The 25137-nt window shown below is 44.3% G+C and overlaps 1 protein-coding gene across 1 annotated transcript in view; it reads left to right on the top strand.

Moving 5' to 3' along the window:
- The first annotated feature begins 8790 nt into the window (after positions 1–8790).
- The window catches only part of LAMA5 (laminin subunit alpha 5), a 241192-nt gene continuing 224845 nt past the window's right edge, over positions 8791–25137 (top strand). The window contains exon 1 of the mRNA XM_070941125.1: positions 8791–9117. Coding sequence (XP_070797226.1) covers positions 8791–9117 — 327 coding nt within the window. The remainder of the gene's footprint in view (positions 9118–25137) is intronic.

The raw sequence follows: 25137 nt of genomic DNA, 5'->3' as shown, positions 1-25137 counted from the left end.
AAGGTTAGCCATCACTGTTTTATAACCTCTTATGATATATTGGAAGAAATACCCATTGGTTCAGTTCCAAGCCGGAAGAAAGGCACTGGAGACAAAATGGAAGCTGGAGGCTGATTGGAAAGATGGTTTAATGATGAAGCAGAACCATCAAGCCCATGGTTCTGGTGCAGCTGACCACATGGAGTTGAGAGTGGGTGGCTTTTATACCTTCTCTTGGGCTTTGCACTTGAGCTTCCTGTTCCTGTGCAACAACGTGTATTCTATTGGCTTTTGTCAGACTCCCATGGGGCCATGTAGGGGTCATAGCTGGCTCTGTAGGTTGTCTGAGCTCCAGGTTTGGTTGAAGTTTGTGAGAGTGATGCAATGAAGGGGCGTTGGGCAATTCCTATTGTGCCTGAGGACTAATCTTACCTTTGTTGGACCTTGGGTGAGGGTATTTGCTTATGAATAGAGCTATCTATCTCTTAAGTGCTGACATCTGCTGAGGGCTATTAAGAAAGGTGGGGGCTGTTAAGAGTTAGTCTGCTTCCTGCCTCTAAAAAAAAGCATGTTCCACCATTTCTCATTTAGGGAAATATAATATTCTAACTTTTTAATATTTCTCAAAATATTTCATTCTTCTAGGAGGTGGGGTGTGTGGGGCTGGCTTCCTACAGACAAAATTCTCACAAACAGAAATATAGATTCTGGCTTCTTGCAGGATCACTGCTAGGGTTGGACTAGAAGTCCTCCAAGATCCCTTCCAGCTTTATTCCGATGGATGGATCGGTTTGCACTTATGCGAAGTTGTACCGTAGCTTCTTTATCCATGTTTTATAGCTCAACCACCATGCCAGATCACAAACCACGATTTGACAGCTATTCTTGCGGGATTCAAACACCAAACTATTCCAAACCAAGCCAACCACATTTATAAAGTGCTTTGGGGCTGCACATCCTTGCGGTATCATACATTTGTAATTCCTGTCCAGGCTTGTCAAAAGAAATTAGGATGGTTGCCAGATTTATGAATGAAAGGAGCCAAGAACTGAAGTTCTATTCTTGTCCTATGCCAGGAGGTCTCCAAACTTGGCGACTTTAAAGTCTTATGGACTTCAACTCTCCAGAATGGCTGGCTGGGGAATTCTGGGAGTTGAAGTTCACAAGTATTAAAGTTGCCAAAGTTGGACACCCTGTTCTAACACAGTAGAGTTTGCTTGTTTTTTTTTTAAATTATTAAATAGCCTTGGAAGCTGCCATGGGGGATGGCGGGAGAGAGAGTAATGAAGAACTAATGTGTTCGGATTTTCACCCTCTTCTAAACTGCTCTTTCATTTGTCAGAGAAGAAGGAATTCCTGAGGCGGTGTGATTTTTGTGTGTGATTTCCCCCCCCCCAACGGAAGAAGGGTAGGAAGGAGGGAGAAAAGATTAAATCATTTCCCCACCCATTCTTTTCTTTCTGCTGGCTCTTTTCGTTGTTTTTACGTACTTTTTTTTAAAAAAATAAAGGTATACTTAGTGTTGCCAGGTGTCCACTATTTGAGCGGACAGTCCGCTTTTTTCACATTATGTTCACTATTTTTTTTCACAAAATAGTGGACATTTTTTTTATTCAAAAGCTTTATGATGAAATTAAAATGTAATTTAATAATTTACATATTATTATATTTGATGTTTTGAATTTTAAGTAAAGTTTTGAAGCGATTATTTTAATACGTGTTAAAATGTTTGTAAGAAAATATATAATTTAATTGTAAATTTTTTTTATTTTTTTTACTACTTAACTCCCCCCCTCCCCCCCACTTGTCCGCTATTTTTTGGAAGCAGACCTGGCAACCCTAGGTTTACTGTACTTCGTTGTGTGTAATTTAGCCATATGGAAAGACTCCAAAGGGCTCTTTGTAGGGGTGGTATTAACTTACTTTCCCTACCGGTTCACAAATGTGAGCGTGCATGCGCTTTGCTGGTGCGCGCACCATCCGCGTATGCACCCGGCCTCAAAAACGTGCCTAAATAGGATGGCATAGAGCAGGGGTGAGTGGGCGTACCTATCCATGATTTCCGCTATAGGTTCGGGCAAACCGATCCGAACTGGCTGAATACCATTTGTCAATTGCTAGGGGAAAACAAAGCCTTTAATCGCAAGGATTCTCCAGGTTTGCATTAGCCACGAATACCCACTGCCTCTGTGTGATGCCCTCTGGATTTCTTTACAGCTATTCTGAACTGTGGTGTGGACCAGGGGTCTCCAACCTTGGCAACTTTAAGCCTGGTGGACTTCAACTCCCAGAATTCCCCAGCCAGGGGAATTCTGGGAGTTGAAGTCCACCAGGCTTAAAGTTGCCAAGGTTGGAGACCCCTGGTGTGGATCACTTCAAAAGCGAAGCACGGCTCCCCCTCAGTGCAATTCCATATTGAATATGGGTTAAAAACAAAGCTGGAAATAGCACTTTGGAAGACAGGAAATCTGCTTTTCTCCATGGAGAAAAGAGAGAGAAGAAATCGAACATCTGGGCTGCATGTCCGTGTGCCCACACAAAATGACCCACAGACTATCAAAACCACATTCACACATGTTCTCCCTTTTCCATACTAGCCAGGAACCTTTGAGCTGAAAACCCAACCAATGCAGGTAGTCCTCGACTTACGACCGCAACTGAACCCCAAATTTTCTGTTACTTGGTTTTAGGCATTTGTGGAGTGAATTTTGTCCCATTTTACAACCTTTCTTGCCTCACTCGTTAAGTGAATCACTGCAGCTGTTAAACTAGTCACACGATTGTTAAGTGAATCTGGCTTCCCTATTGACTCTGTTTCTCAGAAGGGCGCAAAAGGAGACCCCGGAACCTTGCAACCGTCATATAAATATTCAGCTGCCAACTCAATTGCCAAGATGTTGAGACTCAAGAAAGTGTGCAGAGAAGAGCAACAAAGATGATTAGGGGACTGGAGGCTAAAACATATGAAGAACGGTTGCTGGAATTGGGTATGTCTAGTTTAATGGAAAGAAGGACTAGGGGAGACATGATAGCAGTGTTCCAATATCTCAGGGGCTGCCACAAAGAAGAGGGAGTCAAGCTATTCTCCAAAGCACCTGAAGGCAAGACAAGAAGCAGTGGGTGGAAACTGATCAAAGACAGAAGCAACTTAGAACTCAGGAGAAATTTCTTGGCAGTGAGAACAGTGGAATCAGTGGAACAACTTGCCTCCAGAAGTTGTGAACGCTCTAATACTGGAAGTTTTTAAGAAGATGTTGGATAACCATTTGTCTGAAGTGGTTTAGGGTTTCCTGCCTAAGCAGGGGGTTGGACTAGAAGACCTCAAAGGTCCCTCCCAACTCTTGTTATTCTATTCTATCTGAATTTTGATTACGTGATTATGGGGAAACCGCAACAGTTGTGAGAAAAACGGTCATAGATCACATTTTTCAGTGCCTTTGCAACATCAAACGGTCACTAAATGAAAAGCTGTAATTTGAGGACCACCTGTACAACCTGCATTTCCACACAAGCCAGGAAGAGCCTCAAGTGGGAAAACCCTCAACCAAAACAGAGAGGTTGCATCGCTCAAAGGAAACATACTATAGATCCATCATTCTTCTCTCCAGGTGGCTTGTTTTAATGCAGAAATTAGGGTGTTTTTTTTTTTTTTTTTTAGCAGAACTAAGGATTTAGTCAGGTGAAAGAAAAAGTTTTCTGGCCTGGTGAGAAACTGGCACTAAAAAACAAGGCCCGCTTTTAAAATTCCCAAGCTTTAGCAAGCTATTCAAAGCGTTTAAATGTGGTGTTGAAAGCTCTCCAGGAAGTCATTCCTAATTGAATGAGCTCGGTTGCTGTGCTTCAACGCTCCTATGCAAAAAAGGAGGCCGAGGCACCTTGGGTTACACGAAAACGGGCGCTTGGAAGTCGTGACATCATGTCAATACCATCTCCAGCAGCCCTGTGCCAAGACTGAAGCAGCTGGAGGGTGAAACGGCTTAAAGTGCGCCTTAGCGTGTCAGAGTCCGACGTTTTCCGCAACTGTCCAAGTCGCCCAAGAAACTTTTGCTGACATCGCAGCGGTTCCTACCCTCTGCCACAATAAAAGAATCGGCCCTTTGTTTCTCAGGACGGCAGCTAAGTTATTCAAGGGCCCTAGGCGGCGTCTCACTCAGTGGCAAAAATAAAAAAAACCTCGCCTGAGTACAACAGGAGATTCATTCAGCGCAAGAAAAAACACTGGAGCCCAGCAGTTCAAAATCCGGCATTGAAATGGTCACAACAAAAATAAGAGCGGAAAGGTTATGTAAACAAACCTTTTTTTTTGGGCCACGGTGGATGAGACCATGTTTCTTTTTTTCCCAGCTGCAAACACCCTGTGCCTTTTATTTTGTTTTGAAAAGGCATGGGGGAAACCAGTGTAGAAGGTCTCTTAAGAGAGGATAGTGAAATAACTGGGCGTTTATTGGTGAAATCAAGGATTTTGACCCAGAAGTATCATTCAGATATCTTGTTTTCTGCGGGTGTCTTAAAACATCACACATCATCCATCCACCTAAATGTAATAAAACTCATACTTTCTTTATATTTGATGAGGAATATCTAGCCTACCATATTACAGGTAGTTCTCAATTTATGACTGGAATTGAACCTAAAGATTCCCACTGCTAAGCGAGCCAGTTTGCCAAATGTCTGGATTTTGATCATGCGGCCATTGGGATGCAGCAACAGTCGTAAGTGTGAAAAAATGGTCATACGTGTCTTTTTTTCAGTGCTGTTGTTGACTTTGAATGGTCACTAAATGAATGATTGTAAGTCGAGGATTACCTGTAGTTATTATTGCTTTTAAGACTGTTTGTAACAATCATATCAAGTGATCAACTATCAAGAACCGTGGTGGCACAGTGGTTACAATGCACTACTGTAGGTTCCTTCTGCCGGCTGCCAGCAGTTTGGCAGTTCGAATCTCACCGGCTCAAGGTTGATTCATCCTTTCATCCTTCTGAGGTCGGTAAAATGAGGACCCAGATTGTTGGGGGCAAGAGGCTGACTCTGTAAACCGTTTAGAGAGAGCTGTGAAGCACTGTGAAGCGGTATATAAGTCTAAGTGCTATTGGTATATATATATAATAAATATTCATCTACTAATGTGCATTGAACCAGCACAGTAGGTTGCAATTCGTAACTTTCAGTGAATGGTTAATATCCTGCAGTGGACTGATCTGAGCTGATAGTAATGATAATTAAGGGTGACAAAGGAATTGCCCTTGTTTAGCCTTGAGAAAATGTGCCTCACAGGCAGTAGGATAACATCTTCAAACCCTTGATATGATAGCTCTCCAAATACTGAAAAGAATGTCATGCAGACTCGTTTAAAATTGCAGCGTATAAAAGTCATACTTTCAAGTTACAGGAAGGAAATGTCTGAATTCCATATGATAATAAAACTACTTACGACTGCAATGGAGCCCAAAATGTCCATTGTTAAGACACTTGTTGAACTTTATGACCTTTCTTGCCACAGTCGTTAAGTAAATCACTGCAGTTGTTAAGTGAGTAACAGGGTTGTTAAGTGAATCTGGCTTCCCCATTGACGGGATATTGCAACCATCATAAATATGAGTCAGTTGCCAAGCGTCTGAATTTTGGTCATGCGACCATGAGGATGCTGCTACGGTTGTAAGTGTGAAAAATGGTCATCACTTTTTTTCAGTACAGTCGTAACTTTGAATTGTCACTAAGTGAATGGTTGTAAGTGGAGGAGTACCTGTATTCACTGGAAGACACAATCATCATCCTCTTTTAATGACCCTATAATACCTTGCAGAGTGGAGTCTGGGCAACTGAATGGTGCTAAGCGTTTACTGGCCGGATGCCTTTCCTTGTCACCAATGCGGAGTTTTTTTCTTCAGCAGATATATTCTCAGTGTGCCCAGAGAGAGAAATATCTGCCTCTACCTAGGATCGAACCCACAGCCTCCTGATTGCGAGGCGAGAACTTCACCTCTAGGCCACCGCACCGCTCGTTTGAGAGACACAATGACCCAGAGACATTGAGAGGGCATTGGATTCAATGGGCTTAATTAATTAATTAATTAAATTAAGTAATTTATTTATTTATTTATTTATTTTGTTAATAATGACAAAATAAATAAATAAATAAAAATAAAATAATCAATATACCCTTCTAACTTATATTTCAGGAGATATAAAGCAGGGTTGTGTTTGCAGGTCATGCATCTTTATATGAATGTGAATCACATCGCAAGGACTGTTGTGGCTCCGGGCACTTTCGGCTTGGACTGGCCCTAATGGTGGGATGTTGCCGGTTTAACAACCGGTTCAGTGAGCGCACGGTTAAAGCACTTGCGTGTAGCGCTGAAAACGGAGCATTTAGAAGCTCAGCTGCTTACCTTCCAAGTCAGCAATGGTTAAGTAGAACAGCGTGGGGGGGGGGAAATCAGCTGTACCGTGTGCTTGAGATGAGCTAGAAAGCAGGAAATAAAGGACAGGATCGGGTGGGCGGGGAAAGCTGATCGTCGGAGCTATCAGTTCGCTCAAACCGGTCTGAACCGGCTGAATACCACCTCTGTCTGGTCCACTGCTGGACTGGCCACGAGGTGGATTGGACTGAGAGAAAGTGACTAGCCCAAGGCCACCTAGCCGGCTTTCATTCTTAAGGTGGAACTAGAACTCACAGCCTCCTGGTGATTGGACTAATAATCCAGTTGGCTTTCATGCCCAAGGCGGAACTAGAACTCGCAAGTCTCCTGGTGATTGGTCCAAAGTCAACTAGCTGCCTTTCCTTCTTAAGGCAGGATTAGAACACACAGGCTCCAGTGATCGGCTCAAATTCACCCAGCCAATTTTCATACGTAAGGTAGGACTAGAACTCACAATCACCTAGTTTCTAACCTGGTGCATTCGATCAAACTGGCTAATTCAATTGCATTACACACTTCCTTTTAAAAAGTGAAGAAAAGTAACTGAAGACTCCTTCAAGTCAACTTTATTTCAAATTCCTGACAAAATGAAATATACTTCCACTTGAATAAGGTTGTTGTTTTTTCATTTCCCCAGTCTAGTCTATAGTTTACATTTCCTAATAGCATCTCCAGGGCACACAGAGAATGTATCTGCTGAACAAAACTCTGCATTGGCGACAGGAAGGGCATCCGGCCTTTAAAACCCTCCGCTAGCTCCATTCAGTTGCCCAGACTCCACCCTGCAAGGGATTATGATCAAAATTCAGCTTCTTGGCAACGGACTCATATTTATGACGGTTGTGATGTCACGGGGGTCACGTGATCCCCGATTGTAACTTTCTGACCAGCGAAGTCCACGGGGTAGCCAGATTCACTTAACAACCCTGTTCCTCACTTAACCCCTGCAGTGATTCACTTAACAACCCTGTTCCTCACTTAACCCCTGCAGTCATTTGCTTAACAACCTTGTTCCTCACTTTTTTTTTTTTTTAATTGATTTATATGCCGCCCTTCTCCGGAGACTCAGGGCGGCTTACAGTGCGTTAAGCAATAGCCTTCATACTTTTGTATATTTATATAAAGTCAGCTTATTGCCCCCACAAACTGGGTCCTCATTTCACCTACCTTAGAAAGGATGGAAGGCTGAGTCAACCTTGAGCCTTGGCGAGATTTGAACTTACAGTAATTGCAGACAGCTGGTGTTAATCACAGTGCTTTTAGTCTGCTGAACCACTAGACACTTAACCCCTGCAGTGATTCCCTTAACAACCTTGTTCCTCAGTTAATCCCTGCAGTGATTCACTTAACAACCCTGTTCCTCACTTAACCCCTGCAGTGATTCACTTAACAACCCTGTTCCTCACTTAACCCCTGCAGTGATTCCCTTAACAACCCTGTTCCTCACTTAACCCCTGCAGTGATTCCCTTAACAACTTCGCTCCTCACTTAACCACCGCCGTGATTCACTTTAACAAGGAGAGGTCGGTAAGGTGGGGCAAACCTCCCTTCACTAATTGTTTCACTTAGCAAGAGAAACGTGGGGCTCCGCGATGACTCTCTTAAGTCGAGGACTACCAGCTATTGCTGCAAACCCACCCGCGTCCCAACCCCCCACGCGCCCAGAGGCAATCCCAGGCTAGCTTGCCCAGACTCGTCCTTCCGGGCGGAGGGGGACTGAGGAAAAAAAATCCTTGGATTTGCTTAACTATTTGCAAAAGGGAAATTAAAATAAAATAAAGAGGGGGTGGGTGGGGAAAAAGGAGAATTTTGGGGTGGGGGTAAAGGGCCCCAACGGGCGCCTCTTTTTTCCTCACACGCCCCCCGCCTCCTCTCGCCTCAGCGGCCGGTGCAAGGCGAGACACGCGTGCGGACTCCCCCCCCCCCAATCTTTGTTTTCTCTCCTTTGCCCGCTTTTTCCTGGCCGGCCGACGGGCAGAACGGGTTAACCCGGGACAAGAGCCGCGAGGGCGGCCGACACAATGGGCAGCCTCCGGCAGGACTAATCCCCGCGTGGCCCCTCCCTCCCCTCCCCGCTCCATTTCCCTCCCGGGGCCGTTGCGAGCCGCAAAAAAAAAAAAAAAAAAAAAAAAAAAAAAAAGAGGGAGAGAACCAACCGAGCCGCGCTCCGGATCGAGCGGCCGCCCCGCGGGAGCAGCGCAGGTTGCAGCTTGCTTGGGGATCGACTTCGCCGGAGCGCCCGATCTCCTCCTCCTCCTCTTCCTCGGAGCCTCTTCCCCGATCCTAACCGGTTCGGGGCTCAGCCCTATCGGCCTCCCTTGGCGGCGGATCTTCCACGCCCGGCTCTTTGCAGGCGGGCGGGCGGGCGGTCAAAGTCCCCGGGAAAAAAATGGCGAGCCGGCCGGTGCCCGTCGCTGAGCTCCGGTGCCCGGTGGCTCTGCTGCGGCTGCGGCTGGGGGTGTTGGCGGTGGTAGCGGCGGCGGCCCTGCTGGGGTCTCCTTCGTCGGGTCAGCCGGTCTCCTTCCAGGCCGACGTGAACGGCTACAGCTTGCACCCGCCTTACTTCAACCTGGCCGAGGGCACCAAGATCTCGGCCACCGCGACCTGCGGCGAGGAAGAAGCCGGCGGCCGGAGCCCCCCGCGCCCCGTGGAGGATCTGTATTGCAAACTCGTGGGAGGGCCGGTCTCGGGTGGGGAGCCCAACCAGACCATCCAGGTACAACACGTGTCTGTGTGTGTGTGTGTGTGAATGCGGCAGCAACAAGTGTGGGGCTGGGTTTGGGGTCTTGGGTGAATGAGTGGGGGGGTCTCCGCTTCGGAGAGAGAGCCTGCCCTGCTCCGCGCGGTCTCCTTCCTATGGGGAGGAGAGGGCGACCCTCCGGGGTTTTCCGGAGTTGGAGGGTTTGGGAAGGAGAAGCGTGGCTCCAAAGCTGAGGCGTCCCAACTTTCAGGTCTTGTTCCTCTTGGCGAGAACGCAGGAAAGCCCTGCCTCCCCATCCGCCTTAGGGCTCTTGGCCAACGTAGCTGGGCTTTTTTATGTACACACTGAGAGCCTCGGCACCCCAAAGACAAGCTCCTCGTGTGTCCGGTCACACTCGGCCAATACAGAATTCTATGTTCGATTCTATTCTACCTTGGTTTTTCAGCCTGCGGCCCTCCCTCTCCCTTTGCTCAGACAATTAGGACTCTGGGTAGCCCTTCCTTCCTTCCTTCCTTCCTTCCTTCCTTCCTTCCTTCCTTCTTTCCTTCCTCCCTCCTTCCATCCTCCTCACTCTCCTTCCTTCTTTCCTTCCTTCCTCCTCCCCTTCCTTCCTCCTCCCTCTCCTTCCTTCTTTCCTTCCCCCTCCCTCTCCTTCCTTCCTTCCCTCCCTCCTTCCCTCCCTCCTTCCTTCGTCTCTTTCCTTCTTTCCTTCCCCCTCCCTCTCCTTCCTTCTTTCCTTCCCCCTCCCTCTCTTTCCTTCCTTTCCTCCTTCCTCTCCTTCCTTCCTTCCTTCCCCCTCCCTCTCCTTTCTTCCTTCCTTCCCCCTCCTTCCCCTTCCTTCCCCTTCCTTCCCCCCTTTTCTTCCTTCCTTCTTTCCTCCCCCTCCCTCTCCTTTCTTCCTTCTTTCCTTCCCTCTCCTTCCTTCCTTCCTTCCCTTCCCTTTCCTTTCCTTCCCTTCCCTTCCCTTCCCTTCCCTTCCCCTTCCCCTTCCCCTTCCCCTTCCCCTTCCCTTTCTTTTTTCCTCTTCCCCTTCTCCCTTCCCCCTTCCCTTTTCCCCCTTCCCCTTTGCTTCTTCCCTTCCCTCCTTCTCCTCCTCATCTCCCTCCCCCCATTCATCTATCCATCTCTAGATTACGTTTATCTTCCAATTTTCTTCGCTTCTGAACTGATTTCCACTTATAAGACAGACGCGCAGACCCTCTTTTGGTGACTGTGGCTTTCCAAGGTGCACTTTGTGTCTGTTTGCGTTCTCAGGTGCCCTTTTGTTCAGTGCTTTATAAAGGAGATTTTATTTTCCACATTTACTAACCTTCCTATCTGAAAAGGGTCCCTAATGCTCCTTACCCAATATTTGTTGGAAAAAGTCCAAGAAATCACTTGCTAAACTGACGTTCTGGGCTGGGTAGCTAAGTGAGGGAGAAAAAAAAATAATTAATCGGAAGTCTAAAGAAATGGAGACGAAGGGTTTGATCTCTCAAAAGGTTGGAGGGCGGTAAATAGAATTGGTTTCTCGGGAATTAGGACTGTGGGTATGTTATTACAGGGTGTTCAGTCTTAAGAGCAGAATGGCATGCAGTTCGGCACAAAATATGTTTGGGCTTGTTGAGTGGGAAGAATAGAAAAATCCTTGCTAAAATTCTCTGCTGAAATTGAAAACATTTAAACCTGTCAGATTTTGCTAGGGTGATGAATTTTGGATGTACAAAGTACTTTTTAAAGACGCATAGGGCTGGCCGAAGCAAATTGATCCATTCCATTAGTTCTGTTTGATAATCGTAATTATATACACGTATATTGCTTTCCCCAGGTGTTCAGGGGACTCCCATATCCATTTTGTAACTTAGTCCCACTGTGGGTAGTAAAACTCCTTGGTTTTACTTAAAGTTAGCTAGGGTTGAAATGGTGAATCTTCTAAGCATGTTTTTTGAATTGATTATTGCATTGTGTAGCTTATCTGGATATTCTGTGAAAGACCTCAGAATGTTCCGGCTTAAAGCAGTGATAGACAGTTAAAGAAAAGAAAAGTTAAATATAAAGGAATATAAAGGAAATGGTGTTGATCAACATTTCAAGGTTTTGAGATAGAATGAAATGAGCCGTATACAGATGTCATCCCACCTGCAACTTTCTATACACAATAGTTACTTTTATGATGTGTACCCCTCGGAAGGTGTTCAGAGATCAACCTAAGACAAATGAAATGTGCTTATATTTTTTATTATGTATTATAAATGATTTTATATAATATAAATGATTTTATATAATATTTCCACCTTGGATCTTTTCAAATCTGAACTGTAGAGGTATAATTGTTAAAGTGCTGGCCTACAAATCAGGAGACCATGAGTTCTAGTCCTGCTTTAGGTATGAAAGCTAGTTGAGTGACTTTGGACCAATCACCTGGAGACTGTAAATTCTAGTACTGCCTTTGGCATAAAAGCTGGTGGGTGACTTTGGATCAATCACAAGGAGACCACGAGTTCCAGTCCCACCTTAGAAATGAAAGCCAGCTGGCTGGCTTTGGGCCCATCTGCAAGAGACTGTGAGTTCTAGTTCCGCCTTCGGCATGAAAACCAGTGGGTGACTTTGGACCAGTAATTCTCTCTCACCCCAACCCCACCTCGCAGGGTTATTGTTGTAGGGAAAATAACAGCAGGAAGAGTATTGACTATGTTCACCATTTTCGCTTACTTATAATAAAATAATAAAAGGCAGGATACAAATCTTAGAAATAAACAGTTCAGAGAGAGGCAATACATTTTTTTAAGAAAAGAATTGAAGGTGATGGTATGATAATACTTGTATTCCTTGTACTGTAACAGTTTTACATACAGTTCATTTGTTCTGATCAATTTCATTTGATCTGAATCAGAATCAGAATAGAGCTGGAAGGGACCTTGGAGCAGGGGTGAAATGCTCCCGGTTCGGACCGGATTGCCCAATCCAGTAGCGATGGCAGTGGGTGGTTCAGAGAACCGGTAGCAAAAATCCCTGCGCCCCCCCCTCCCCCATGCCCAGCTGAGCTGCACGATCATCAGAGGCTTTTTTTTTTTTTACTTTTAAAAGCATTTTTTCTACAACCTCTTCCGATGAAAAAATGCTTTTAAAAGTTAAAAAAAAAGCTTCTGATGATCACGCGGCTCAGCTGGGATCGTCAGAGGCTTTTCAAAGCATTTTTTTCTGCAACCTCTTGGCCGAAGAGGTGGTTAAAAAAAATGCTCTGAAAAGTCTTCGACGATCCCATCTGAGTTGCCTGATCGGCAGAGGCTTTTCAAAGCATTAGAAAAAATGCTTTGAAAAGTTAAAAAAAAAAAAGTTGGCCATGCCCACCCAGTCACATTACCACCCCCCCACCAAGCCAAGCCCACAGAACCGGTAGTAACAAATTTTACATTTCACCCCTGCCCTGGAGGCCAACTTCCGAAGGCAAGCAGGCTTGCCCTCTGCTCAAACAGGAGACCCTATCATTTCCGACAAGTGACTGTCCAGTCTCTTCTTAAAAACCTCCAGTGATGAAGCACCCACAACTTCCGAAGGCAAGCAGTTCCACTGGTTAATTGTCCTCACTGTTAGGAAGTTTCTCCTCAATTCCAGGTTGCTTCTCTCCTTGATTAGTTTCCATCCATTGTTTCTTGTCCTGCCTTCTGGTGCTTTGGAAAATAAATTGACCCCTTTTTCTTTGTGGCAGCCTCTCAAATACTGGAATACTGCTATCATGTCACCCCTTAGTCCTTCATTTCTCTAGACAAGCCAAATCCAATTCCTGCAGCCGTTCTTCACATGTTTTAATCTCCAAGCCTTTGATCATCTTAGTTGCTCTTCTCTGCACTTTTTCCAAAGTCTCAACATCTTTTTCTGGTAATGTGGTGACCAAAACTGGACGCAGGATTCCAGGTGTGGCCTTGCTAAGGCTTTATAAAGCGGTACTCATACTTCATGTGATTTTGATCCTATGTCTCTGTTTATACAACCACGGATTGCATTAGCTGTTTTGGCTGCTGCTGCTGCACCCTGCTGATTTGATTCAATCACTTTCTAAAGCTCTGGAAGAAAGATTGGATAACCATTTGTCTGAAACGGTACCGGCCAGGGTTTCCTGCCTAAGCAGGGGGTTGGACTAGAAGACCTCCAATGTCCCTTCCAACTCTGTTGTTCTGTTCTACTCTAATTTAATTAATTTAATTTAATATTTGAATTTATATACCGCCCTTCTCCCGAAGGACTCAGGGCGGTGAACAGCCAGAAGTAAAAAACATCAAATATACAAAATTTAAAAACGAATTTAAAAATAAATGAAACATTTTGGCCCAACAGTTAAAATCCCCCATTAAAAATCCAAATTAAAATACACAATTGGAGAGATTAGGCCAGCCTGACTTGATGAAATAAAAAGGTTTATTTCTAAAGCTGAACCCCAGATTGGAGAGAGAGAAAAAGCCCACTTCGTGTGTACCCCATGTGCTGCAGAAATGCTTATCTCTTAGTGTTTTGGGGAAAAAAAAGAGTATTTGTTTGTCCAACTTAAGCGGAGTGGGTTGAATTTTGAGAATCTTGATATAATGAAGTCCTCAAATTGTTTGCAGGAATGTGGGTGGGAGCGGAGGGTGTGTTAAAGATAAACAATTATTACAGCCTTGTGTCAAAGTAAATGTCGGCTTAAAAGGGGCCCTCAACTGAGAAGCCACAAGCCCCCAGGGACAAGAATTTCCCAGGAATGTGGGTGGCAGAAGGGTGCCACTCTTTGAGGAGCTGGTGCTTCTCGAAAGGCTAAACAATCCTGAACATCTGGATGGAGAGATCCCAGTTGCAAGAGGGAATTTGTTAAAAGAAGGAGCAGAAGAGTGTGAGCCGTTCAATAAAGCTTTGATTTCCCAGAGTTGTTGTAAATCTTGTAAGGGCAGCTACAGTAGTTGGGAAAGAAATGGAATCTGAAACCTTCCCCCCCACTGAGGGAAGACAAACCAAAGCAGCAGGTCCTCTGCGTTTGCTCCTGGAGTAGCAAGCCGCTAAGATCCCAGTTAGCAGAATATCAGAGTTGGAAGGGACCTTAGAGGTCTTCTAATCCAACCCCTTGCTCAACCAGGAGATGCTATAACAGGGGTGTCAAACCCAATTTCATTGAGGGCTGCATTCAGGGGTGAAATGCTCCCAGTTCGGACTGGATCGCCTGATCCGGTAATGATGGCAGCAGGTGGTTTGGAGAACCGGTAGCAAAAATCCCTGCGGCCCCCCCCCCCCCGCCCCCCATGCCCAGCTGAGCTGCACGATCATCAGAGGCTTTTTTTTTGTTTTTACTTTTAAAAGCATTTTTTCTACCACGTCTTCCGACGAAAAAATGCTTTTAAAAGTTTAAAAAAAAGCCTCTGATGATCGCGCGACTCAGCTGGGATCGTCAGAGGCTTTTCAAACCATTTTTTTCTGCAACCTCTTCCAGGGAAGAGGTGGTTAAAACAATGCTTTGAAAAGTCTCTCTGAGGATCAGGCAACACAGCTGGCATCGTCAGAGCCTTTTCAAAGCATTTTTTAACTACAACTTCTTCCCCAGAAGAGGTTGCAGAAAAAAATGCTTGAAAAGTCTCTCTGACGATCCCAGCTGAGTTGCCTGATCCTCAGAGAGACTTTTCAAAGCATTTCTTAAAATGATCAGGCAACTCAGCTGGGATCATCAGAGAGACTTTTCAAGCATTTTTTTCTGCAACCTCTTCAGGGGAAGAGGTGGTTAAAAAAATGCTTTGAAAAGTCATCTCTGAGGATCCCAGCTGTGTTCCTGATCGGCAGAGGCTTTTCAAAGCATTTTTTTGCATTTGCAGAAAAAATGCTTTGAAAAGTTACAAAAAAAAAAAAGTTGGCTACACCCACCCAGTCACATTACCCCCCACCCCACCAAGCGATGCCCACAGAACCGGTAGTAACAAATTTTACATTTCACCCCTGGCTGCATTAGGGTTGTGTTTGACCTCGGGGTGGTACTGGTGGAGTGGGTGGGGCCAGGGTGGTCGTGGCCAGCTCGTGTTAGGGGCGCCTGTGGTGGCCCGAGCGCTCTGCCAGAGAAAATGGGCTCCCAAACTCCATTTTCGGCTGCGACGGTCTCCTGCAACCCTCTGCCAGCAAAAATGGAACTTGGGAGGATTTCACACAGCCCTCCCGAAGTCTATTTTCGCTGGCAGAGGTACCACAGGCCAGTCCTTCGCTGTTTTAAGGGCCACGTCTAAGCACCCTGTGGGGCAGATCCGGCCCCTGGGCCTTGAGTTTGATACCCCTGTCTTATATCATTTCGGATGTGAAAATATTTACAGACCCCTCACATCCTGGACATAAATTGTTTCAACTCCTACCCTCAAAACGACGCTATAGAGCACTGCACATCAGAACAATTAGACACAAGAACAGTTTTTTCCCCGAACGCCATCACTCTGCTAAACAAATAATTCCCTCAACACTGTCAAACTATTCACTAAGTCAGCGTTACTATTACTATTAATCTTCTCATTGTTCCTGTCACCCATCTCCTCCCACTTATGACTGCATGGCTGTAACTTTGTTGCTTGTATCCTTACGATTTATATTGACTGTTTCCTAATGTGACTTGATTGCTTATTTGTATCCTATGACTATCATTAAGTGTTGCAGCTTATGATTCTTGATGAATGTATCTTGTCTTTTTATGTACACTGAGAGCATATGCACCAAAGACAAATTCCTTGTGTGTCACTTGGCCAATAAAGAATTCTATTCTATTCTATTCTATTCTATTCTATTCTATTCTATTCTATTCTATTCTATTCTATTCTATTCTATTCTATTCTATTCTATTCTATTCTATTCTATTCTATTCTATTCTATGAATGGCTAATACCTGTGATGGTGAACCTATGGCTCGTGTGCCACAGGTGGCACGCAGAGCCATATCTGTGGGCATGCGAGCATTGCCCTAGCTCAGCGCCAGCCAGCTGATTTTCGGGCCTTGTGGTCCCACCGGAAGTCAGGAAACTGGCCATTTCCAGCCTCCGTAGGGCCTCCGGGGGGGATGGGGAAGGCCGTTTTTGCCCTCCCCAGGCTCCAAGAAAGCCTCTGGAACCTGAGGAGGGCAAAAAATGGGCCTACTGGGCTCACCAGTAACCTTTTTGCCGTCACATGTCAAAAGCGGGGGAAATGCGGTGGGGTTGCGTGCACATGCGGGGGGGAGGTTCACCATCACTGGGCTATACAATCTCTGGTTAAAAACCTCCAGTCATGGAGAACCCACAACTTCTGAAGGCAGGCTGTTCCATTGTTTAATTGTTCTCACTTCTCCTTGGTTTTAGATTGCTCCTCTCCTTATTTAGTTTCCATCCATCGTTTCTTGGCTTGCTTTCTGATGCTTTGGAAAATAGGACTTCATTATATCAAGATTCTCAAAATTCAACCCATTCCAGTTAAGTTGGACAAACAGATACTCTTTGTGGCAGTCCCTCAAATGGTGGAACATTGTTATCGTAACAGAATAACAGAATATCAAAGTTGGAAGGGATCTGGGAGGCCTTCTAGTTCAATCCCCTGCTCAGGAAAGAAACCCTATACCATTTCAGACAAATTGTTGTCTAATAACTCCTTTAAAATTTCAAATTACAAATTAACAAAGTTGGAAGGGACCTTGTAGATCATCTAGTCCAACCCCCCTGCCTAAGCAGGAGACCCTACACCAGTGATGGCTAATCTTTTTGCTGTTGCGTGCCAAAAGTGGGGGGAATGCAGGGGGGGTCGTGTGCGTGCGTGCCCACACCCATAATTCTATATCCCCTGCCCCCTGTGTGTGACCCCCCCGTGTGACCCCCACTTTTGGCACATGATGGCACAGTGGGTCCAGTAGACCCATTTTTCACCCTCCCCAGGCTCCAGAGGCTTTCTAGGAGCCTGGGGAGAGTGAAAACGGCCTTCCCTACCCCACAGGGGCCCTTCAGAGGCCAGAAACAGCCTGTTTCCCAACTTCCAGTGGGCCCAAAAGACCTGAAAATCAGCTGGCCAGTGCGTGCATGCCCGCTGGAGCTGAGCTTGCGTGCCCACCAATATGGCTCCGCGTGCCATAGGTTCGCCATCACGGCCCTACACCATTTCTGACAAATGGCAGTCCAATCTTTTCTTGAAAGTCTCAAGTGATGAAGCTCCCACAGTTTCCCAAGGCAACTTCCTTGTTCCATTGGTTGATTGTTCTCACTGCCAGAAAGTTCCTCCTCATTTCTAGGTTGAATCTCTCCTTGATCAGTTTCCATCCATTATTCCTTGTCTGGCCTTTGGTCACCTCCAGTGATGGAGCACCCACAAGTTCTGGAGACAAGTCATTCCACTCATTAACTGTTATCACTGTCAGGAAATTTCTCCTTAGTTCTAGGTTGGTTCCGTCCTTGATTAGTTTCCAATTCTTGCTACTTGTCCTGCTTTCAGGTGCTTTGGAGAATAGCTTGACCCCAGGGGTGAAATGTAAAATTTGTTACTACCTGTTTGTGGGCGTGGCTTGGTGGAGGGGTAATGTGACTGGGTGGACATGGCCAAGTTTTTTTTTTTTTAACTTTGCAAAGCATTTTTTCTAATGCTTTCAAAAGCTTCTGTCGATCAGGCAGCTCAGCTGGGATCATCAGAGAGGCTTTTTAAAAAATGCATTGAAAAGCCTCTCTGCTGATCAGGCAACTCAGCTGGGATCGTCAGAGACTTTTCAAAGCATTTTTTTTTTAACCACCTCTTCGGCCAAGAGGTTGCAGAAAAAAATGCTTTGAAAAGCCTCTGACGATCCCAGCTGAGCTGCGCGATCATCAGAGGCTTTTTTTTTTTTACTTTTAAAAGCATTTTTTTGTTGGAAGAGGTTGTAGAAAAAATGCTTTTAAAAGTAAAAAAAATAAAAAGCCTCTGATGATCGTGCTGCTCAGCTGGGCATGGTGAGGGGGGGGACGCGCAGGGATTTTTGTTACTGGTTCTCCGAACCACCCGCCGCCATCGCTACCGGATCGAGCGATCCGGTCCGAACCTGGAACATTTCACCCCTGGTTGACCCCCTCTTCTTTGTGATAGCTCCTCAAATATTGGGACACTGCTATATGTCTCCCCTAGTCCTTCTTTTCATTAAACTAGACAAACCCAGTTCCTGCAACCGTTCTTTATATGTCTCCCTAATCATCTTTGTTGCTGTTCTCTGCACTCTTTCTAGAATTCACCTGGACTTTATTCTCCGTGGGTGGGTGAGAAGGACTAGGTTGTACTCACAGATAAAACAACTGTTCTCGCAAAGAAGTGGAGAAGTAATCATAAAAAAACAAACAAACCACAGGGTGGACTTTGTTTCTATGGAAGTGATGCTTTTACCAAACCGGTTTGATTGTTGTCTGGGGATGGAAGCTAAGCAGGTTGAGGCCAGATTACTATAGTTCATTGATTGAGTCATTCATTCATTGGATTTCTATGTTGCTGACTGAGAGGAAACTTAGACGAGGGAATAGAAGGGGAACTCATCAAATTTGCAGATGGCATTAAGCTGGCCGGAATAGCCAACACCCCAGAAGACAAGATTAGGATCCAAAAAGATTTTGACAGACTTGAACTATGGGCCCTATCCAACAAAATGAAATTTAATATGGAGAAAAGCAAGGTTTTACACCTGGGCAGGAAAAAACAAAGGTACAAGCGGTTTATAGAATCGGCATTCAGGCAACCGGTAGTAAAAAAAATGCTTTTAAAAAAGCATTAGGAGTATTCACGAGAACATACACCAAAGAAATAAAATATCTGATTCTACACATCATGACAGCCGCACGAATAATATATGCACAAAATTGGGAAACAGGAAAAGACACCAACAGATGAAGAAGTGATACAAAAAGTTTTAGAATGTGCCGAGATGGACAAATTTACAAAAGAAATTAAAGAAAAAGAAGAGACAGATTATTACATAATTTGGAACAAATGGTATGAATGGCTTGGGACTAGAAATAAAGAATAATAAATACAGAGGAGAATCTAAAAATGTAAAATATGTATATAACAAATATATAGAAATGTATAAAATTAAGGCTATCAGTGTTAGAAAATACAATGTAACCAAAGAAATGTAACCTACGCCTGAGTGGCGTAGGAGGCTAATGCCTCCTAGGGCAGCATTTAACATCCAGCTGCCTGCAATTACTGCGAGTTCAATTCTCCCCAGGCTCAAGGTCGACTCAGCCTTCCATCCTTTCTAAGATGGGTAAATTGAGGACCCAGTTTGTGGGGGCAATAAGCTGACTTTGTATAAATATACAAAAGTATGAAGGCTATTGCTTAACGCATTGTAAGCCGCCCTGAGTGTCCGGAGAAGGGCGGCATATAAATCAAATTAAAAAAAAAAAAGGGACAATGAAGAAAATGAAACAGTAAGAGAGATTGGGGGGGGGGGAGGTACAAAATGGAAAGAAGACCACTAAGAAATATTGGTTAAAAAGAGGATATATTTATATGTTGTATGTTATGTGTTTGTCATATTGTGTTATAATAAAATATTATTTTTTTAAAAAAAAATATAAAAAAGTAAAAAAAAGGTTCCAACAATCACACGGCACAGCTGTGATCATCGGAACCTTTTTTTTTTTTTTTACTTTTTTAAAGCATTTTTTTTACTACCGGTTTGGGCGAATAGGTAGTAAAAATGCTTTTAAAAGTTTTTTTAATGGCCATGCCCACCCAGTTACATGCCCACCAAGCCACGCCCACAGAACCGGTAGCAAAAAAATTTGCATTTCACCACTTGTCAGCATATTGCTCCTAACAATTTGGGTCCTTGTTTTACCGACCTTGGAAGGAGGGAATGTTGAGTCAACTTTGAGCCGATGAGAATCGAACTGCTGGCAGCTGGCAGTCAGCAGAAGTAGCCTGCAATACTGCATTCTAACCACCATGGCTCTATTTAAAAACTCCTTAATTTCACAACCCATGGACAGACTCAACCAACTGAGAAACTGTGAGCATCCTAAGCCAAGCTTAAAGTCAAAAACAGAGCTTGGCACTCTGACAAATCAACCGTCAGTAGACACATGGAGATAAACCACATTTATACATCATTATTATTCATATGATTCATTGCACAGACACCCAGATGTTCAAACTGTACCATTATTACGATTTGTCACACAGCCAACCAGATGTTCATTATTATTTTTGTCTCTTGCACAGTCAGCTGGATGTTCAGACTAAATTTGGAGGTTTTATCCACCTATCGAGTTCTTCCCCGGGATAGGCAGGTGTGGATGTTTGATAGTGTTACAGATTTCGTCGCAAATGTAAGCTGTTCCAAGTAAAGCTGCCTTTTGCAGTTAACTGATGGTGAATTTGTCAATGGCAATGGTGTTCAAGTGATGCTCCGATTGTTTCGGGATTGCACCCAAGGCGCCTATTACAGGTAGTCCTCGACTTACAACAGTTCCTTTAGTGACCATTCCAAGTTACAACAGCACTAAAAAAAAGGCACTTATGACCGTTTTGCAGCATCCCTGTAGTCACGTGATCAAAATTCTGATGCTTGGCTACTGGTTTTTATGATGATATTTATGATGGTTTCAGCATCCCAGGGTCATGTGATCTCCTTTTATGACTTTCTGAAAAGCAAAGTCAAATGGGGAAACTAGATTTGTTTAACAACCGTGTTACTAACCTAACAACTGCAGTGATTCACTTAACAAACATGGCAAGAAAAGTCATAAAATGGGGCAAAACTCGCGTAACAAATTTCTCACTTAGTAACATCAATTCTGGGGTCAATTGTGGTCATAAGTCAAGGACTACTTGCACTATTATTATTATTAAATTTATTTGGTGCCCATCTTGCAGTTTGAGAGGACTCTGAGCAACGTTCAAAAGACAGAATAAAAAAGTTAAACAGGAAACAAAAAGAGCAGCACACCAATCAATAGCAATCAACACCCAGATAAGCAGGGATTAACACCAGACAAACAATCAAGTAATAAACAATATCCGAATCAAGGAATTATCAACTAAGACAAACAGCTGAGCAATAAACAGCAACCTAATCAAAGAACTACCAAGGAGAAAACCACATCCCCACCAGTACTGACAGGGCAAACTACTGTATATAAACGAGGAGCAAACCACACACTCACTAGAACTGATGATGCTATCTAGTCAGGTAACAAAATGTCTGCAAGAAACAACCACGCTCGGAGAACACCAAGGAACCCAAAGACTCCTTAGTTTTTTCTTATTCCTTTGATTGATTATGTGCCAAAAAGTTGATGTTAATTCTTAACAAGCACATAAATTTCCTCCATGACAACCTTTCCTTAACCTGGTCTTTCAGATCTTCTCATGTACCATAGTATGTAGTCAATCAAATTTTGGTGATGAACCAGTTCCGCTGAGTTTCAAGCAGGTTAAAGTTAAGTTGGTGGGCTATAAGGAACATGTGTTTGAAAAGGGACTGAATTACTTTCTGCTTTGGACTGATCTGTTTCCTTCTTCCCTGACCACAAGTAGCTGTAGATAAACTCTACAAGAGCCCCTTGCAGCTCATAATCTCAAAAGGGTTGCGCATAAGTGGATGCAGATATGGGATATCTACCTAGTAGACCAGTGTTTCCCAAACTTGACCCTTTGAAGATGTATGGACTTCAACTCCCAGAATTCCTCAACCAGGCATACTGGTTGGGGAATTCTGGGAATTGAAGTCCATGCATCTTAAAATAGCCAAGTTTGGGAAACACTGTAGTAGACAGAGGTGGGTTTCAGCAGGTTCTGACCAGTTCTGGAGAACCCGTAGTGGAAATTTTGAGTAGTTTGGAGAATCGGTAAATACCACCTCTGCTGGCCCTGGCCCCATCTATTCTCTGCCTCCCGAGTCCCAGCCGATCGGGAGGAAATGGGGATTTTGCAGTAACCTTCCCCTGGAGCAGGGTGGGAATGGAGATTTTACAGTATCCTTCCCCTGCCACGCCCACCAAGCCATGCCCACCATGCCATGTCATTCCACTCCCACCAAGCCACACCCACAGAGCCAGTAGTAAAAAAATTTGAAACCCACCATTGCTAGTAGGGCTGTATTACTATTACCCTTCTCATATTTCCTGTTACCTATTTCCTTATCTTCTTATGACTACAACTTCGTTGCTTGTATCTTACGATTCATATTAATTGATTTATTTAGTATCCTAGTACAGTTTATGTTGATTGCTTATTTAGTATCCTACGACTATCATGATTATGATGAAAGTATTTTGTGATGATTATGATCATGATTTATCACATGTTGCTTGTATGTACACTGAGAGCTTATGCACCAGAGACAAATTCCTTGTGTGTGCAATCAAGTTGGCCAATAAAGTATTCACTGGCGATTTTTAAGAAGAGACTGGACAGTTATTAATCTGAAATGGTACAGGTTACCCTCAGTAGTGAAATCTGAACCGGTTTACTACTGGTTCGCTGGCTGCGCATGCATGCCACATGCTCCCGCGCATGTGCAGTATACACCAAATGCACATTGCACACATGCACAATACATGCCAAAAGGATAGATAGATAGATAGATAGATGATAGATAGATAGATAGATAGATGATAGATAGATAGATAGATAGATAGATAGATAGATAGATAGATGATAGATAATAGATGGATGGATGGATGGATGGGTGAGAGATAGAGATAGCTAGAGAGAGAGAGAGAGGCAGACAGACAAGATAGATAGATAGATAGATAGATAGATAGATAGATAGATAGATAGATGATAGATAGATAGATAGATAGATAGATAGATAGATAGATAGATGATAGATGGATAGAGGATGGATGGATGGGTGAAAGATAGAGATAGCTAGCTAGAGAGAGAGAGAGAGGCAGACAGAGAGAGAGAGAGAGAGAGAGAGAGAGAGAGGCAGGCAGGCAGGCAGGCAGGCAGACAGGCAGACAGACAGACAGACGATTTTTGGATGATAGGTGATAGAGAGTGGTGGACTATCTGTATTGAGATGACCTTCCTTGGCTACGAAGGTTCCCAGACTATTCAGAGTGAAGGGTGATAATTGGCACAATTTCTAAGCAGTAGATTTGCCCAGTCTTAATATCCAAGTTTCAGCCAGAGTTTGAGTTTCAAAGGAAAAGCTTGTGTCCTGCTTCTTTTGAACATCCTGGCTTTTGGGGGACGGGGACAGGGCTGTAAAACCGGCTGCCAGAGGGATGAACGAGTCCAGCCTTCCTGAAAACTGCCTTTTTATTTTGAGTTCTGAATAGGAAGATCATCCTTGGAAACGTTACTTCAGATTTTGCTCCTGAAACTCTGGGAGAGGCTGTGTTTTGCCCACTCGGAGGCTTTAGTGAAAGGGCGACTGATGTGTTTCTTTCATTCCACTCCAAGTTGAACATGCTTCACGGGGCTGTTTCGGGGGTCCCGATAAGCTGCTAGAATTTATGAGAATTCTGGCTTATTGTGAACAGAATAAATGGGCTGGTGTGAGGCTGCCGAATTGTTTGGCGCTTCGTGCCAAGGGGAACACTTGAATTGTAAACGTTTCTTTTATGCTTCCTTTTATATTGTGGTTCCCGAGCTTGAATCCTCTCAAACCAGAACAAATCATGGTTTCTGGTCATTGGGGAACAGCCTGGGACTTAACTGTGTGCTTTCCAAAAAAAAAAAAAAAAACCATGGAAATAGCTTGAGGGGTTGGTTAGCTCTCCTTGCAGGCAGCCGAAGTCAAAGAAGAAATCCATACAGGTGGTTCTTGACTGAATTCTAGTTCTGCCTTAAATATAAAAGCTTGATAGCACAGTGGTCTAAGCACCCTGTTATTAACACAGCTGCCTGCAATTACGGCTGGTTTGAATCTCTCCAAGGCTCAAGGTTGACTCAGCCTTCCATCCTTTCTTAGGTAGGTAAATTGAGGACCCAGTTTGTGGGGAAAATAAACTGCCTTTGTATAAATATACAAAAGTATGAAGGCTATTGCTTAACGCATTGTAAGCCGCCCTGAGTCTCCGGAGAAGGGCGGCATATATATATAAAAAAAAAAGCTGGCTGAGGGATCTCGGATCAGTTACTGTCAGTCCTACATGCCTTACAGGTTGTTTTTGTGAGGAAAATAAGGGGAGAAAAAAGTATTATGTATATTTGCCACCTTCAATTATTTATACATATGTACATATATGCAGAGGGGACGTGGTAGCTCAGTGGCTAAGACGCTGAGCTTGTCGATCAAAAGGTCGGCAGTTCAGCGGTTTAAATCCCTAGTTCCGCGTAACGGGGTGAGCTCCCATTACTTGTCCCAGCTTCTGTCAACCTAGCAGTTCAAAAGCACGTAAAAAATGCAAGTAGAAAAATAGGGACCACCTTTGGTGGGAAGGTAACAGCGTTCCGTGCGCCTTTGGCATTTAGTCATGCCGGCCACATGACCATGGAGACGTCTTTGGACAGCGCTGGCTCTTCAGCTTTGAAATGGAGATGACCCCTTATTTATTTATTTATTTATTTATTTGTTTGTTTGTTTATTGGTTCGATTTATATGCCGCCCTTCTCCGAAGACTCAGGGCGGCTTAAAATGCATTAAGCAATAGCCTTCATACTTTTGTATATACCTGCTTAGTAGGGCTTTCGGGGCCCCCCCAAGCGGTGTTCTTTTTTATACAAAGTTAGCTTATTGCCCCCACAAACCGGGTCCTCATTTTACCTGTCTTCGAAAGGATGGAAGGCTGAGTCAACCTTGAGCCTGGTGAGATTTGAACTTGCAGTAATTGCAGGCAGCTGGTGTTATCTTAACAGTGGTTTAGTCTGCTGCACCACCAAGGCTCTTACAAGAACAATTCCCTAGAGTTGGGAATGACTAGCACATATGTGCGAGGGGAACCTTTACCTTTACATAGATACATAGATACATACTGTAACAGTGGTTGGTTGCCCCCAATTCGCACCGGTTCTATAGAACCTGTAGTAAAACTGGCGGGAGGCTCCACTCACCCACCCCGATGTCATCAAAATGCTTCTGTGCTTGCACACGGCCCCGCTACAAACCGATAGTAAAGGTAAGTAGAACCC

This window comes from Pituophis catenifer, unplaced genomic scaffold, assembly GCF_029215685.1.
Source record: "Pituophis catenifer annectens isolate HBS135680 unplaced genomic scaffold, rPitCat1.0.hap2 SCAF_3, whole genome shotgun sequence".
NCBI lineage: Eukaryota > Metazoa > Chordata > Lepidosauria > Squamata > Colubridae > Pituophis > Pituophis catenifer.
This window is presented reverse-complemented; position numbering and strand designations above follow the sequence as displayed.